Genomic DNA, 11,900 nt, shown 5'->3' on the forward strand with positions numbered 1-11,900 from the left:
AACCGATGAGATTTTGCAAATTTTATGCGTTTTTTTTAAAAAAAAAGTTATCAAGCTCTTAAAAAATCACCCGTTATAAATAAATTAAAATTGGAAAGAGCTGATTACTGTTTAAGTTAAGTTTATTACTTGGATCATTATGTGAAATATTCCAATTTTGTGATATTGCGAATGTGAAAAATGATGAAACCCGGCTACTACGAAAATTGGTTTTTACTCCAATTGTTAGAGTGGTGCGTACTAAATAATTTCGGAAGTCCAAGCCCTGTTTCACAAATGACATTGAAGAAAAACTCGTTCACTTCATTGGAAGAATGGGAAGGAAATTGCATTCATGCACGAGAGATTACGCAATCGCAGGTAAGGTTGTAAAAAAATAGTAAATCTAACTTGTAATTTTACTAAATATTTTTTTTTTTACAGGTACAGGCCGATGATTTTGTTTCTAGCAACATTTGCGAAAAGTGAGTGAGCGAAAGCCAGAACGAAGTCATACCCTACAATGATTGCCTCTACAAGAATCACTATCTGTACAAGTACATCGCGTTGCTGGACATCGACGAGGTCATCATGCCGAAGGGCAACTTTGTGCTCTGGTCGGAGCTGATGGAGAAGGTGGTTCCCGAGTCGCTGCAAATCAAACCGGAGGGCTACAACAGCTACAATTTTCGGAACGTCTACCTCCTCGATGACCAACAGCACGAGCATGGCTGGCACAAGGACATACCCATGGCTGGCATGCATATGCTGCAGCACGTGCACCGCGCCAAAAACTACACCAAGCCCAACCAGTACGTCAAATGTTTCCATGTCCCAGAGCGCGTGCTCACGCTGCACAATCACTTTCCGCTCGCCTGCCTCGGTGGTGTCTGCAAATCCTACCCGGTAAATACGACCGATGCGCAGCTGCAGCACTATCGCGCCGATTGCGTGAATACGTTGAAGAAAAGCTGTGAGGAGTACCGCGAGAACTCGGTCGAAGACAAGACGATCTGGAAGTACAAGGACGAGCTGATACGACGCACTTTCCGCACGCTCGACACGCTGGGCTTCTTTAAGCGGCCGCTCGGCTACAGCAACGGCGGCATTGGCTCGACGACGCATGCCAGTGAGCGGTGATTTCTGGGCAGTTGGTGGGCGGGCGACAGCAATAGCTGGTTGGAAGGCGGCGGTAGTGGTAGTGGCGCGGGCTATGCGGCAGATTATTACGAGCGCGAGCGCTGGCGAGAGACGGCAGTGGGCAGCAATGAGTTTTCCTGATAATTCTGAGCGGAATTTTGAAGCGAACGACAGGTAAACTATGAATGACATGAACTCGTTTACTATTTTTTTTCGTGTTCGTGAGCGTGCTTGAACAAGCTTTTAGCGCAAAAGCCTCCCGCAACTGCGCGAGCGAGCGAAACTCCACTACGAAAACGATTTTCCCCTCAACTAGTTTCAAGGCATCAGCCTCTAAACCCTCGACCTACAAAGCAGCCTATTATAAAATAATAAAAAGAAATAAAATCTATAGGGCTGTTCAGGATGTTGTGCAAATGGTCTTGAATTTGCATTTGCAAATTTTATGCCTGTCACCAAGGCAACCGTTTGCATTCTATTGTTGTGAATTTACAAATACCTAAATATGCAAATGCCAGATCCTGAACAGCCTTCTGAAGACAATGCATTGCTATTTTAGAGCAAAGCGTTGGGTATTTTTTTTTTTTGTGAGATTTAAACGCTAAGAACTCATGTTCATATATTTGGTAATGAGTATGCGAAAAGTGTTGGCAGCATTTATTCGATTTCCATACGTTTTGGTTAAGTATAGATGAGAAGCAAAAAACTCTTCAAACGCATTTAGATTGTATTGAAATAAAATCAGATATTGATGCCATTGAAGCGGAAGAATTCCCAGGACCTAATTTAAAACACTCCCATTGAGTCCAAAAGTATTGAGTTGTGCGAGCCGGAAATCTGCATGCCCGTGTTACACCCTACTGTGTTCGCAGATGGGCTAGAATCTGAAGCAACTTCCTCGGACGAAGATGTTCCTCTAACCGAATTAATGACATCCGAAACTAAAGCCTATAAAAGCACTAAAAGAAATCCAAAAAAGATTGGAAAAAGACGAAATTGCGAGTAGAATAAACGTGACGACTGCTATTCTCTTTGAGTCGTCTTTAAATGCCGAACAAAAAGTAATTAGGTAGAAAAACCGAAGTACCCATGGTTACCAGCACCTGCCAAATACGTTGCCAAATATATTTGGTCTAAAAATATTAGATTGAATTTTTCTACATTTCTATGAATACACCGTGCTAAGTTTAAATATATTGAGAAGGCTGGCAACAGTGTGTCAAGCAAAAATTTTATAAATCAATTTCTTGTGTATGCAATTAGTGTTTCACGTTTGATATAAGCTTACTTGTAAATACAGTGTACATATACATATGAGCACACAAAATCGGAACAGCGGCGGCGGTCGCAACCAAAAGAAGTCAAATTCTGGCAGCGGTGGGGGCGGAGGTGGTGATTCTGCTTTACAGACGTCAAATAAAAAAAACAGATGTCTCTAAGACAGAAAAAGAAAAATCTCACCCAAAGCCAACTGCTGAACAATTGCGCATTGCCCAGATCACCAATAGTAATACATCAGAGGATCCGCAAATGCGCGAAAAAGACACCACTTAAAGATTTCAAAGAATTGAAGAAGCATTTTCGTTTGAAACACAATTGTGAGGGATGTGTTCCTTGTTGCAATAATCGATATCGGACACGAGCATTATACACTATTTTCGAAATTGCGTTTTTCACGGATTTTGGTAGGATGCATTAAAATACACCTTCAATAAAAATTTCATGGTGTGAGTACCAGTCGGGTTTGCGGGTCCCCATTCCAGCTGATGTTTCTTTTCGGGGCAGTATCCTGGTCTTCTTTTGGATTCCCTCATCATCCTTGTCGGAAATTTCGTTGGTCTGGTAACCAAGTTTTTATGTTTTGTTTTTTATGTTTTTAACCTTTTTTTTTATAACTAATTGATTTGTGTTTTTTTGTATAAAGGGTTCCGAAAAGAAACAAATAATGTGGATACCTCGACCACCGCGGGAAGTTATTCTACAATTTTTCCTCCATCTAACCGCAGTGGACCCTGAATTATGTGAGTTTTTCAAATATTATAATGACTGCTAATTTTTACTTGAAAAAAAATTTTACCTTTTAAACTTCGGGTGGGGTATTTGCTTCAACTGCAATTTTAATTGTGAATTCAGATCTGAGGATGGTCGTTTTTGTGTAACCAGATCAACCCGGGGTAACCCGAGTAAGAACCATCACCATAAATACAAAAAAAAACAGAAAAGATACTCCTTTTTTATAAAATTATGGCAAGTTAGGGATTTTTTTTTTATGGCAAGTTAGGGGTGGAATCCCTCCGATTACCTGGAAGTGGAATGCTGTGGTAAAAGGAAGTGGAATAAGCTATAGGTGAAGAAGGCAATTTATAGGGTGATTGTTGGCTCCGAGTTTCCATCGCTGTATGGTGGGAGTAGAACCAATTTCACTAGTGGTCTGGTAACTTGACCTTTCTCCGTCAGGATGTCCACTACGCGCACTCTGCCATCGGTACCGGGGTGTAAGTTGACAACTCGCCCCAACCTCCATTCAGTTGGGGGTAGATTGTCTTCCCTGATAACTACAAGATCACCTGTTTTCATATTCTCCTTGGGGTGCTTCCATTTAATTCGCTTTTGTAGTTCGGCTAGGTACTCCACTTTCCATCGCCTGCAAAACGTCTGATGCAGTGCTTTTAGTTTTTGCCATCGATTGACGATGGAGGCAGGGTTCTCATTCACATCAGGATCTGGCGGAGCCATAAGATGTCCACCCGTGAGAAAATGGCCTGGAGTAAGCGGCTCCAGGTCATTTGGCTCATTTGAAGAGGGACTCAGTGGTCGCGAATTAAGGCACGCCTCAATCCGGCACAAAAGCGTACTGAGCTCTTCAAAGGTGTATTTGTGAGCGGATGCCACCTTTTTAAAGTGGCTTTTAAAGCTTTTTACACCTGCTTCCCACAGTCCTCCCATGTGAGGGGCTGCAGCGGGTATAAAATGCCACGTAAGTATTTGGTGGTTATATTTTGAAATCGTTTTGTCTCGCGCGTCAGACAAAAAGGCTTTGAATTCAGATCGTAAAGATCGCGAAGCGCCGAGAAAATTTGTACCATTGTCGGAATAGATATTCTTCGGGCATCCTCTTCTAGCCACGAACCGAGCAAAAGCTGCTAGAAAGGATGGGGTACTAAGGTCACTGGTGGGTATAAATGAATCGCTTTAGTGGTGAAACAAACAAATAGGCAAACATAGCCTTTGGAAATTCGACAACCTCTACCACGGTAACTTTTAATTTCAAAAGGTCCCGTGAAGTCTACTCCCGTATTCGTGAACGCGCGCGTAAATGTTGTGCGTTCCTGAGGAAGAGTTCCCATAATTTGCGTCTGAGATCGTTTCTTGTAGATGGTACAAATTTTACAATTGTGGATGGTAGACCTAATCATGTTTTTTACCCTGGGAATCCAGTACTGGGTACGGATAAGGCGTAACATGAGCTGATTTTCTCCGTGTAAGGAGACTTGGTGAATCATCAGGACGATAAGACGGGACAATCTGCAGTTATACGGAATAATGATTGGATGGCGCTCATTATAAGCTAAGTCCTGGGATGCTCCGAGGCGACCTCCAGCCCTGATGATGTCGTGCTTGTCGACGAACGGATTAAGCGGAAGGATTTCGCTCTTTGCATCGATGGGTTTTCTAGTTTTCAAATTCCTATATTCTTCACCGTAGTGTTGCTTCTGGTTGATTTTTATCAAGAGATGTGTCGTCGTCTTAATTTCTTCTGATGAAATTAAACAAGAAGTTTCCTGAAATGAAGCTTTTGTTTTCGGGTGAGTTCTTCGGTAGAATCTCATGACGTATGATAACACTCTCAAAGCTCTCGGTAGATCTGAAAATCGGTCAAGAATATCGATATTGTTTTCTTTTGTTGATGCATAAGCGTGCGCTCTTTTTTCTTCAACTTCTGTGTGATAGGTAATTTCTTGAGCGGGCCACTTAGAGTTGTCTTCTTGCAACCAAGAAGGTCCCTGCCACCACAAAAAATTGGTCACCAACTCTGACGCAGGCAATCCTCTGCTAGCCAAGTCGGCTGGATTAGAAGCCGAGTCTACATGTAACCAGTCCTTGTTACCGACCTTTTCTACTATTTTCGTAATTCGGTGTGCGACGAAAGTTGACCAAGAACAAGGCGGCTTCCGTATCCATGCGAGTACGATGGTCGAATCTGTCCAAAGATATGTTTTAACTTGCCCTAGGTTGAGGTTGTTGATTACGGATTCTATGATTTCCGCGAGCAGTACGGCTCCGCAAAGCTCTAGTCGTGGTAGCGATATTGTTTTGACAGGAGCTACTTTGGTTTTTGCCAAAAGAAGATTGACCAAAACTTTGTCATCTCTTTTGACGCGCATGTATGCAGTAGCTGCATATGCTTTTTCCGATGCGTCGCAGAAACCATGTATCTCGATGTCATCTCCTGGTGCGAAGTGTACCCATCGAGGTATTCTAATATTGTCTATTTCATGGTAATGTTTGGTGAAATTCTGCCATCGTTCCATAGTAGTAGAAGACACAGTCTCATCCCAGTCTGTGCCTTCTAGCCAAATACTTTGCATAATTATTTTGGCCACGACGACTATTGGAGCAAGCCATCCTAGCGGATCAAATAGCTTGGCGATAGCTGATAGTATCGCCCTTTTTGTAAGTGTCTCGCGATCCTCCAATGGTCTTGCTATGAAATAGAATAGATCGGTATGGGCATTCCATCTTATGCCAAGAGCCTTAACCGTGCTGGTGTCTTCGAATGCCAAAAAGTCTTCACTGAGTAAATCCGTTTTTGGGATGTCCTTTAGAATTTCCGCACAGTTTGAGGTCCATTTCCTCAGCGGAAAACCGGCTGACCGTAGTACTTCAGAGATTTCATCTCTTGCTTTTACGGTAGAATCGATGCTATGTCCTCCAGCTAGCACGTCATCCACATACATGCATTTCCGTAGTATGTTAGATGCTATTGGGGAAGAGCTTTCTACATCGTCAGCCAGTTGTAGAAGTGTCCTTATCGCGAGGTAAGGAGCACAATTAATCCCGAAAGTGACAGTCTTTAATTCGTATAGACTTACAGGTTCGTTCGGGTTTGTACGGAAAACTATCCGCTGATATTTGGTATGGTTGCTATCCACCCAAACTTGCCGATACATCTTCTCGATGTCACTATTAAAAACGTATCTGTATAACCTCCAGCGGAGTATAAGGATCGGAAGATCTGCTTGGAGAACTGGACCTGGGAGAAGTACATCGTTCAGACTTGTGCCATTAGCCGTTGGACTTGAGGCATTAAAGACGACTCGAACTTTGGTGGAGGTACTTTCTGCCTTTATAACAGCGTGGTGAGGTAGAAAGTAGTTATCGGAAGAGTCTGCTGAAATACTATCATTTATTCTGGACATATGTCCTAGTGATTCGTATTCAGCTAGTACCCTATTATACTCTTTTTGTAGGACGGTATCCTTTGCAAGCCGTGTCTCATTCCGGAAGAACTGAGAGCATGCTTTTTTGAGAGAAGGGCCTAGGCAGATGTTTGCGGGAAATTCCTGCCTAAATGGTAGCGAGACTACGTATTTTCCGTCTTCTCGTCTACGAGTTGTCTTCCGATAAAGTTCATCACAGTATTGGTCGTCTTCGTTCAAGCTTTTGATTTTTGGTATGTCTTCGAGTTCCCAGAATGCAGTAAGTTGTTTGTTCAAGGCAACTTCGCTGTGATACGAAACTATATTGTTGGTTGGATTGGGTGCATCTGTGCATCCGGTTAATATCCAACCGAACACTGTTTCTTGGGCGAGAAGTGTACTGAGTACATTTTTCTTCAAGCCGCATAAAATAATTTGGGGATAAATGTCTCCGCCAAGTACGAGGTCTACTTCTTCATTCATGTAGAACCGTTTATCAGCTAGAACAAGACCTGGAAATGCCTGCATAGTCATAGCGCTGATATGACAGGATGGTAGATTTCCGGTTAGTCTTGTTAGGACGAGCACTGTTGCATGCAGGCTGAACAGTGGATCAACAGGGGATCGAAGTTCTATGCTGCATGCCTCTTTGACCTGCGCAGAGGTTGCATTCGTAATGCCCGAGACTTGGGCATGCATCCTCTTAGCTGGCAGGTTGATTCTGCGTTTGAGTCGTTCTGTTATGAACGAACACTCAGAACCAGAGTCAATAAGTGCTCGAGCAGAAAAATCTGTGCCATTGAGACGTATATTTACGCGAGCTGTTCCTAAGAGCACACCTGAATTTGTGTTAGCATAACAAGACTTAACGTCTTTGCTTTTATTGTTACGTGTCTTATTATTAAAGCTGCGCTTTGCTTGAGCCTGTTGAGAGGAAGATGCGGTGTTATTGGCAGGTTCCGGCGGCGTTCGAGCCGCTGTTGCCTTTGGCACATTTGTCTGAATGTGCAGGAGCGAGTGATGTCGCGAGTGGCACGTGCTGCAATTATAGGGGCTTGTGCACCTCGTCACGGTATGTGCAGCACTCAGACAATTCAGGCAACTGTTGTTGCTCTTTAAGTAATTAAACCTCTCATCAGGCGTAAGCTTCAAAAATTTGGAACAGCGTCGTAGTTTGTGCTCATTCGTTTGGCACATTGCACAAGTGAACTTGGTCACGCTTGCTTGGAATGCACCAAGTCTTTTGGTATGGGCTTCTGAAGGTTTGGTGTTTTGCGGCTTTGGCGCCTTAACCGCTTTTGTACCCTTTAAGCCCGTCAGGGTTTCCAGGGTTTGAAACCTGTTAGATAGGAACTTGTCCATATCTTCCCACTTCGGTAAATCGCCTGTGTGGTCTATGGTTTGCTCCCATAGAGCCAAAGTGCTGTCAGGCAGTTTAGTCGAGCAAAGATATATAACAATTGCGTCCCAATTCGAAATGTCAATTTGATGACTCTTGAGGGATGACAAACAATTGTTGATATCACGCTGCAATCTTTTAATAGAGCTACCACATTCACTCTCCACTGAATTTAAATTGAACAATATTTTTAGTTGTGTGTTCACGAGAATACGCTTATTTTCGTATCGCTCACACAAATTTTCCCATGCTGTTGCGAAGCCTTCATTAGTTATTAGGCACTTACTCACAATGTCTTTGGCTTCTCCTTTGGTTTTTTGGTTGAGGTAATATAGCTTCTCAACCGGAGTAAGCTCCTGATTTGAGATGTAGATGGCCGTGAACATGTCTCGAAATGTTGGCCAAGACAGATAATCGCCTTTGAAAACATCTGTATCACACGGTGGAAGGTGAATATTGTGTTTTCGCATAGGCTTCTGTTCTACATCTCTTTCTTCTTTTGATAGTTTCTCAGACTGAGCAGCCAAAGACGACATGCAGTTTACATAACTAGCAAACGCGCCTCTATTAATTTTTCTGTATGTCCTCTTATCTTCTTGTGAAAATTCGTCAGAGGTATTGAGGGCATCGTAGGCTAGCTTTGTTTTCTCCCACAGAGCTTTGAGTTCTTCTTGCTGAATAGCAAGGACATGCTTATTTTGCTCTGACATTGACGAAGCAAGGAAGTCGGACTCGAACTCTGTGACTTCTTCTGCTAAGCACATAAAAGAATCCATTTTTGGGATAGAGAAACTAGTTGCCTTTTATATGGAGTTTTTAAGCAAGATGCAGAAAATCGATTGAATTTGGAATCTTTTCAAAGATTCGATAATTTAAGCCAAATATTCACCGTATTGAGATACCAACCTCAGATATCTTATTTGATCTGGTCTTGTTGGCTAATCTTCAAATGAGAAAGGAAATCAAAAATGCCAACTAACCAAAAAAAACTGCCAACTCTTGTGTTCAAACGCCAAAGAAGGAGAAAATGTATCCACAATTCAAAAAAGAAAGTCACGCTGATTTGTTTGTATATGTACATAAAAATTTATGCTCAGAACTTTATTTTAATATGATTTTTCTAACCAGGTGCGTGATACATATATCTAAATGCGTGCGTGTATGTTAAAACTCGCCACCCAACCGTGCAAAACAAAAAAATATACGTGGGTATGTGTCTGTGTTTCTAGACCCGTAACAAATATACTTATATATATATATATATATGTGTAAATCAAAAAAACTAACAGATTGAAAACAAAAACAATCAAATAAAGTGACTTTGTGAAATAACGCAAGTGATTGATTTCAATTAAAGGGCTAATTAAAAGCAAATTACAGCATTGAGGTTATGTATCCTCCAAACAATGGCAAGTGGTTCGCGAAAAAATATTTGTGCAACACAAGTATATTTAGGTCAAACTAATATGGCACAGTGAATTTATTGTAGTGAAAATAAACGAAGCACGGAAATCAAATGCATGTTCGGCAATTAAATTTAAATTAATGAGACAATTTTCACAGTCACGTGTGTGTGTGTGTGCACTTTCAACCAATGCTAGCTATTGTCCCTCGCGGACGGACAAACTCAGCTCGGTGAATTTTTGAACGCACTCAGAAAGTTTGCTGTTTTCACAAAGCCACCCGCGTAATGTCTTTGTCACTCGAGTATATATGTAGATATATATTAATTTAATTTGACGCAAATTGTAATTAATTTCTCACAAACAAAATTCAGATCCGCAAATCAAAGTGCACTGAAAATATAACCACGTACCTTGTTTTAGTGCTGTGTTTGTGGCAATTATCTCTGGCGAATAAACGTTGATTGTGGTAGTAGCTTGAACTCTGTGGCACAGATGCTGGCGTGCGGGTGAAAACTCCTTGTGGCAATATCGCTTAATAGGGCTGTGGACTGTATCAGTATTTGAGGATCGCTAGGTTTCCAAATGGCGCTGTATGAGATTTAGTCTTTTTAGTCGGACGGCTCCGAATGGACCATGAACTCGCACGGGGGCGCGTATCGGGAATAACGCTCCGGTGCAGGTGATAACGAATGGAAATAAAAACCAAAGCGAAATATTTGTTTTTTAATATTTGTTTAATATAAAATATTCAGTCAGAGTTAAATAAATATTGGTATAAATGACAATGTTGTTACCTTAGTGACAGTGGCCTGGTAGCTGCTGGTCTGCTCGCGTTGATCTTCTAAACCGAAGTGAAGTTAAGGATCTGCGGGATTTTAAATCGGACCGCCGGACAACAACCGATATTAAGGGGAAACTTAACGATAGGTTATTATCCGGCGGGAAACATCAGTTAACGGCGCGAGTTAATAATAATACGTGTGCACATGTATGTGTGTGTACATGTGCACATATGCCAACATTAGGGCGGGTCGAAAAAATATAGAAATATTTAGGGCGAAGGCCTAAACATACCGGCCCCCTTGCGGCAAGCAACATCCAAAATTTATGCAGCAACTACCAGATCAACTATTAACATGTCCAAACAAAATATTATAAAAATTCATAAAAAAATATGTTTCTCTGGTTTCGTTGGAGAGGAGCCAGATTCCTCGTTCGTCGTCCCGCATCGTTTCACTTGCATTCTCCTCGAATCTAAGTTGCTGCTTGAGGGAAAGAGATGTAAAATATAAGAGTAAAGATACGTGGACATTTTCAAGTGCACTTTTATTAAGAAGAAAGATTCATAAAAATAAACTTCAAAAAATTCATATGTAGAAATTCATTCAATCAGAACAGTTATAAATATAAATGTATCGTTTATGTTTATGCTCTGGTAACGCCAGAGAGTACCCATCCGAAGATGGTGCTCTGAGCTAGCAGAGGCCCAAAGGAAGTTGGAAGTATACCCGGCAGGATTACGTCGGCGTAAACGTCAATGCCAAGGACTAGGCGAATGGGAGTCGAACTGTAGAAGTGTGGGTCGGCCAACCGAATGTGCTGGTATGCTGTGGCGACGGCAGGATCTACGTTGCTGGCTGGCGATACGCGGTGGTAGTTCCTTTTAACCGTCGCGTGGGTCGCAATACGTTTATTGTCGCCGTGCTTTCCTCGAAGGCATAAGACGCAACCCGTTTGATTTCCGACCCGTGTCTGTTCCAGCCTCAACTCCCGAGCTAGGTCCGCTGAGATTATCGTGGTGGCGCAGCAACTATCGATGAGAGCGCGGACTAGATGAAGGCGCCCCATCGCCTCGACTTTTACCACTGCTGTCGGCGCAATAGCAATCATAGGGCTCAATGTTGGACCCGCGATAGCATGTTGTCCCAGGAGCCCGTTGCGGAACATGTTGGATGTGGCTACCTGGCGGAACCTAGGAGCAAGCCTATTGTCGTTCTGTCGACGCAGGCGGAAAGGCCTAGTTTCCACTCCGCGCCGTCGCTGAATTCTGCGTGGTGATCCAAGACGCCGTGTGTGCGCGCGGTCTTCTAAGTTGTCGCGTTCATGTTGGAGCAGGGGTCGAAAAGACCTGGTTTCCGATCCCCCATTCATGGCCGGGCGAAGAGGCCTAGTCTCCGCTCCGGACCCACATAAGTCGCTCTGTTCATTTTCTGGACGAAGAGGCCTAGTCTCCGTTCCAGAGTCAGAGGCGCAAATGGAAATCGCACAATCAGCGTTTTCTTCTTCCTCTACTTGAACGCTCCACGGCTTGCTGGTTTCATTCTCTGACCTCCATGAGTCTCTAAGTTCATCGATATGGAGGGTAGAATGGTGCTTCTCGTTGCATTGACGGCATCTCGCCTCGCTACTACAATTGTCGGTTTTGTGGTCCATAGAAAGACAGTTGCCGCAGAAGTGTCCTAGCAGCGCCTCCCGTAGCCTCTCTTCTGGTGTCTTGGCACGATAAATTGGGCACAGACGAATTGGGTGTTTCCCTTCACACAATCGGCACGCCAA

General features: G+C 42.9%; 2 protein-coding genes across 2 annotated transcripts; one reads left to right on the plus strand and one right to left on the minus strand.

The window, feature by feature from the left end:
• Positions 1–314: 314 nt before the first annotated feature.
• On the plus strand, positions 315–1,298 carry LOC118755086. The gene is made up of 2 exons (XM_036489936.1): positions 315–360; positions 470–1,298. Exons 1-2 carry the CDS (start codon positions 315–317, stop codon positions 1,117–1,119), a joined length of 696 nt encoding a protein of 231 aa, XP_036345829.1. The 3' UTR covers positions 1,120–1,298.
• A 607-nt stretch (positions 1,299–1,905) lies between these two features.
• LOC118755085 lies at positions 1,906–8,714 on the minus strand. The gene is made up of 2 exons (XM_036489935.1): positions 5,370–8,714; positions 1,906–2,067 (listed from the first exon to the last, which is right to left on the minus strand). Exons 1-2 carry the CDS (start codon positions 8,712–8,714, stop codon positions 1,906–1,908), a joined length of 3,507 nt encoding a protein of 1,168 aa, XP_036345828.1.
• Positions 8,715–11,900: the final 3,186 nt, after the last annotated feature.

Source organism: Rhagoletis pomonella, unplaced genomic scaffold (genome assembly GCF_013731165.1).
Source record: "Rhagoletis pomonella isolate Grant_MI unplaced genomic scaffold, Rhpom_1.0 Rhpom_scaffold_05274, whole genome shotgun sequence".
In the NCBI taxonomy this organism is placed as follows: Eukaryota; Metazoa; Arthropoda; class Insecta; order Diptera; family Tephritidae; genus Rhagoletis; species Rhagoletis pomonella.

Excerpts from the sequence above, each read along its gene's own strand:
- LOC118755085 (XM_036489935.1), bottom strand. The coding sequence starts at position 8,714 with ATGGATTCTTTTATGTGCTTAGCAGAAGAAGTCACAGAGTTCGAGTCC. Across the intron at positions 2,068-5,369 it reads TCGCGGAAATCATAGAATCC|GCTTTAGTTTCGGATGTCAT; the intron begins GTAATCAACAAC and ends GTGCTTTTATAG.
- LOC118755086 (XM_036489936.1), top strand. The coding sequence starts at position 315 with ATGGGAAGGAAATTGCATTCATGCACGAGAGATTACGCAATCGCAG. Across the intron at positions 361-469 it reads GAGAGATTACGCAATCGCAG|TGAGCGAAAGCCAGAACGAA; the intron begins GTAAGGTTGTAA and ends GCGAAAAGTGAG.